We start from the raw sequence: 5,624 nt of genomic DNA, 5'->3' as shown, positions 1-5,624 counted from the left end.
GACTTTCACTCATCTGTTGGTTGCAGCTTTAATCGGCAACATTCACAACCATAACTTATTGTTGTTGTTGTTGCTGTTTTGTAGGTCTTGTTATCTTTTCATAAGGAAGAACATGTGTGATAATAAAGTTTAAAAAAAAAAAGAAGACCTTTATAACCCTTTAAAGCTGTGATAATAACAGGAGATTTAGATTAGACTTTGACTTTCTTGTCCATTCCACTTGATTCACGTTAACAGGACAGCGGTGAGGTTTCTCTCCGTCCACATCACCGCGGCCTTTTGTTAAGTACTGCTGTAACAAGAGGGAAAGAACAAGTTTCTCATGTCAGCGTTAAAAACTCCCAGCTGTCAGTAAACTTACTGTGTGTGTGTGTGTGTGTGTGTGTGTGTAGAGCATGTTGTTCAGCACATGTATGTTCATGTGTGTTGTCTTTGGGCCCCTCCTCATCATGTTTATCTTTTTTCCTACAGAAACCGGCCAATCAGAAAGCCCGAACCAGGCCAGCGAATCAGATATCAAGGAGCAGCCAGAGAACGGTGAGACACACACACACACACACACACACACGTACTGTACATACTGTACACACACACACACACACACACACACAGATGCTGACCTGTGTGTGACCTGGTGGTCAAACAGTGAGGCAGTGGATTCAAACACACACACAAATACACACACACACACACACACACTCACACACACACGCACACATGCACACACATTGCTGTGACATCCATCAGAACACACACTCTGATCCACACAAACAACCTCTGCTGAGGAATGTGTGTGTGTGTGTGTGTGTGTGTGTGTGTGTGTGTGTGTGTGTGTGTGTGTGTGTGTGTGTGTGTGTGTGTGTGTGACCTCGGGGTGCAGCTACGTGCTGACAGACACACACAGAAACACACACAGCTGGTACTGATTATCCTTGTTGGGAAACAGAAGCTTCCACATCTGCACTGATACTACGAGTACTATTGATACTACTAGTACTACTGATACGAGTAGTAATACAAGTACTACTGATACTACTAGTGCTACTAGTTCTACTGATACTACTGATATTATTAGTACTACTGTACTACTGGTACTACTGATACTAGGACTGGTAGTTTTGATACTTCTAGTACTATTAGTACTACTGATACTATTAGTACTACTCTTACTACAAGTACTACTGATACTACTAGTACTACTAGTACTATTGATACTACTAGTACTACTAAGGCTACTGATACTACTGATACTTCTACTACTACTAGTACTACTGATGCTACCAGTACTACTGATGCTACCAGTACTACTGATACTAGTACTATTGATACTACCGGTACTACTACATGCTGCCACCACCAAACACACTGTTCAGTCTGATGGACATTCTGGTCTCCTCAGACCAAAGAACCTTCTTCCAGGTGACTTCAGAGTCTCCACATGTCTTCTGGTGAACTCTAGTCCAGATTTAATCTGAGCTTTTTCCACCAGAGTCTTTCTCTTTGTCTCCCACAAAGCTTTGATGGTGAAGAACAGACAACACTGGTTGTTAGCTAATCTCAGCCGTTACAGCTCGTACTTGCTTCAGAGGAGTCATAGGAGCTTGGTGGCCTCCTTCACTAGTCTCCTTCTTGTAACTCCTTCAGAGGAGTCATAGGTGTCTTGGTGGCCTCCTTCACTAGTCTCCTTCTTGTAACTCCTTCAGAGGAGTCATAGGAGTCTTGGTGGCCTCCTTCACTAGTCTCCTTCTTGTAACTCCTTCAGAGGAGTCATAGGTGTCTTGGTGGCCTCCTTCACTAGCCTCCATCTTGCGCTGTCACTCATGTTTCATATTCTTTCCATTTCTTAATGATGGATTTAACTGGACTCCAGAGATCTTCAGTAACTTGGAGATGTTCTCCTTTCATCCCCTGACTGATGCTCTTCAACAACCTTTCAGAGAGAAAAAACATTTGCTTTGATACATGATTTAAGATGCGGTTAAGTTGTATAGAAATGTAATTGCTGGCCCTTGATTTGACTCATCACAGACGGAGTTTCCATGTTTACAGACCAGGACGTGATGGATTGGTTCAAGTGTAGCAGGAGCTCTGGAAGCAGAGTGTCACTGCACAGAGATACGAGTGAATCAATGTGTAGTCGTAAACTTTGCATTTTTTGATTTTTATGTTCACTGATTCTAAACTTCTTAATCTCACCTCTTACAGTCAATGAATGTGAATGTAATCAGGATATTCTGTGTCTGTCTCAGGTCACCTGGGCTTCCAGGACAGCTTCGTGACACCTGGAGTCTTCACGGTGGCCGAGCTCGTACGAGTCTCACAGAGTAAGTTCAGCTCTCTTTTTATTTCCTCTGTTTCCCAGAGAGAGTCGGAGGGAGGAGGGCAGTGATTGGATTGCAGATCTGTCATCGATAGTGGATCTAATGTAATTCCTCCAGACCAAAGCAGACGCTGCCTCTCTTAATGAACACACAGAAAAGAGAACAGACTTAATGAGCGGTGTAATCTGCAGCGAACACTGCTGTTTCTGCTGCTGCGTTTTTCTGCAGTAAAGTAAAGCAACAACAGATGTTATGGTTAAATGTTCATTTAGTGCGCAGGGACGGAGGAGCCGTAACGGGCGTCTTCAGTTTGCACATAAAGATTCTCTGTGCAGGAACAGAACGCCAGAAAAAAACCTTGAAATATCGTAAATAAGTTTTACTTCTTGTCTGAGGTGCAAAAGGTTCATGTCAACAAAATCAAACAGACTCAGTGAATAATGGAGGGATGAGAAAACTGTCACTGTCAGACATGAAACTACCAGAGATGTTTCATCAGAGCTCTGCTTCTGCAGTAGTTTAACAGCACTGAAGGATGAACGCCACCTGCTGTTTACATGATGAACAGCAGGTCTTAGTTCTGTTATTTAGCTCATTTCATTCAGACGACAGACCAGCATCGCTTCATTTAAACACTGATTTTATAACGTCGTCTGACAAACTCAGGAGTTAAAGACAAAGATTTAAAATGAACCTCAGAACGAAAGTTAGACGATAGAAAGTCACACTGCTGTGGTCAAACGTTTTTCTCTGTCTACCAGGGAGAGTTTTCTTCCTGAAAGGGGTGGGGCTTGCAGCAAGGGGCGGGGCCTGCAGCAGCTGGTTGGTTTTCCGATCAGGAATGAATCCAGGACTTGTGGAGACATGAGTCATATTTACAGTATTTTGAGCTGCAGCGCTGACAGACTTGCTGCAGAAACCTGCCGGAAAGTCGTCCAACATGGGACCTTTAATATTCAATGCTCTGCTGTTGCATCATCAGCTGCGACCAATCAGCAGCCTCCGTCTCTGGACTGGTGTCACGCTCAAGAAGCATCGACAGTGGGCGGGGCGATCGAGGGGCCGCAGGGCGGAGGAGAGAGAGGGCGGGCGTGCGACAGAAAGGACAGGAGAGAGAGAGAGGCGAACGTGACCTTTAAAAGTGCCGACGAGCAGCAGAGCGGAGTGACAGCGACGCAGCGATCCATACGGGGCTGTCGATCGCCCACCGCTAACAATAGGCGATGTAAAGTGCCTGTCAGCACACAGAGACCCCCGATCAAAGAGCCATCGATCACACACACTCTTATCCCTGCTTCATCAGATGTACGCCTCGGCACGCTGAATGACACTCTGGAAACATGACTTGTTGTTTCAGCGTCTCCGTCTAAAGTCACACCGCTGCTCCGGAAGCGCTCAGACGTCCTCGTTACACATCAGCTGGAAATGTAGCATCAGAGTGAAGTACGTTCACACCCGCATTTCACTGTATTAGCTGCAGTAATTTATTTAGGCTGTTAATTACTGTGCAGCGCTCTGTTCTGTCACAGTTATAAACCCTTGTAAGTCACAACAGCGCCACCTAATGGCCTGGATGATCACTGAAGTACACAACTTTTGATCGAAAAGTTTTATTCCACCTGAAATATTTTTATAGGTGTAATAGTTTATTCTTATCAGATTGTATTCTATATAACAAGTTGAGAGATTTTAAAGTTTTTATTGTTTTTTTTTTAGTAATTATTTTAGTAATTCTTTTGGCCTTTTTGCCTTTATTAGATAGGACAGTCAAGAGAAAGAGACAGGACTGAGGAAGTCGTTTGTCCCTCGTGCCATTACATTGCACAACTCTCTGACTTAGCAGTTAAGTAATATAATGTCACGCTAATGACACGCTTAAACTTTTTTTTTAAACCCAATACACTAGTTTCTGTCCAGGTACCGACACTACTGTTCGAATTCAGTTGTATTTTTACTGTCATTTATTACACTCTCAGGTTATTGTGCTCAGAATCCACCTCTAGGGGGCGACTGCGTACGGCTGTCAGCTTTAACAGTTTGTACAGTAAACATAGTCTGTGTTTCAGGATTTGACAGAAATCTCTGTGATTTCCCTTTTAAGTATATGTTTTGGGATTTTTGCCTTTACTCAGAGCAGTCGAGATAGACAGGAAAGGGGGGAGAACAATGGGCGGAGGACCTGCAGTAAATGGACATGGGCGGGATTCGAACCCACAACCGCTGCATCGGGAAACTATAGCTAACTATAGCCCTGTTCATGGGTCGCCGCTCAGCCAAGGGAGCTGTAGAGGCGCCCTGTCATTTTTGAGCCGACTGAAACCTTTTGATTTACAACAAACCTCCTTTTAACAGGAAAGTCTCTGCGTTGTTCCTTTAATTTATAGTTTGTCTCTGAGGTGATTTAGGCCTGAAGCCCAGCTGCTCGTCTTCGGTAGCGTTCAGTTCCCAGTGTTGAATCAGGTTGCAGTACAAAGTACGGTGGCCTTGAGGACTCAACACACCTGGAAATAGATGAAGCAAAAGCATAAATAGAAATCATCTTTACCTGCTGTCAGCTGTGTAGAAAGCTATTCAGACATTCACTGTGAAAATATTCAACAGCAAGTAAAAGTCCAGCTTTCAAAACGTCATCTTGTTTGTGCTACTGTTGTATGTAAAGCAAAACGACAATAAGCTTGATTTGATTTGAAATAGACATATTTCAGTCATACCAACCACTGTACCGTGGTGCACCATTTTCATGTTGCTGTTCAGGTTCTAATGACACTGTTTAGCTTGGCTAGCCTGAGCTACTTAAACAAGGATGAAGAAATAGTCTTAGTTATATATAATACAACAATTTTTTTTTTTTTTTAAATACTCACTGAAAACGTATTATAACACGGCACTAATCGCACCACTCCACTTTATTTTGTTGTCACCTTTTACAGCGTTCCCGAGAGGCGGCTGAAATAGTCACCTGATTGGATCGGGTCAAGTACCCTGTGCAAGGCTGTGATTGGCTGGTTTTGTGGCACATCCGTACCGCTGTGCCAAGTCGAACGAACATGCAGGCAGAGTTGAGCTTGAACTGATCATCAGTGTTGTGCGCGAGCGAAAAAGACACCGCGAGCGAGCATGAATGTGTAGCTGACTGCACAGAACGAAGATCTGTGAGCGCGCAAATGACAAAACCGAGTCAAAGAATGCATGATCACGCGTGTATGTTGATAGTTGCAAACACGGCAGTAGAAGTTTTGAGCGCAGAATAGATTTTCATTTGCTCAAGATTGTGGCACAAATATAATTCCATAAATAATCATT

General features: G+C 43.6%; 1 protein-coding gene across 1 annotated transcript in view; it reads left to right on the top strand.

Moving 5' to 3' along the window:
- The window catches only part of LOC103373873 (nuclear factor 1 A-type-like), a 41,216-nt gene that overhangs the window by 1,127 nt on the left and 34,465 nt on the right, over positions 1-5,624 (top strand). The window contains exons 2-3 of the mRNA XM_008303880.1: positions 472-537; positions 2,250-2,324. Of these exons, the coding sequence (XP_008302102.1) occupies positions 472-537; positions 2,250-2,324 (141 nt within the window). The remainder of the gene's footprint in view (positions 1-471; positions 538-2,249; positions 2,325-5,624) is intronic.

This window comes from Stegastes partitus, unplaced genomic scaffold, assembly GCF_000690725.1.
Source record: "Stegastes partitus isolate 25-593 unplaced genomic scaffold, Stegastes_partitus-1.0.2 Scaffold2088, whole genome shotgun sequence".
NCBI classification, from domain to species: domain Eukaryota; kingdom Metazoa; phylum Chordata; class Actinopteri; family Pomacentridae; genus Stegastes; species Stegastes partitus.
The sequence above is the reverse complement of the archived record's forward strand: the minus strand, read 5'-3'. Positions and strand labels throughout refer to the sequence as shown.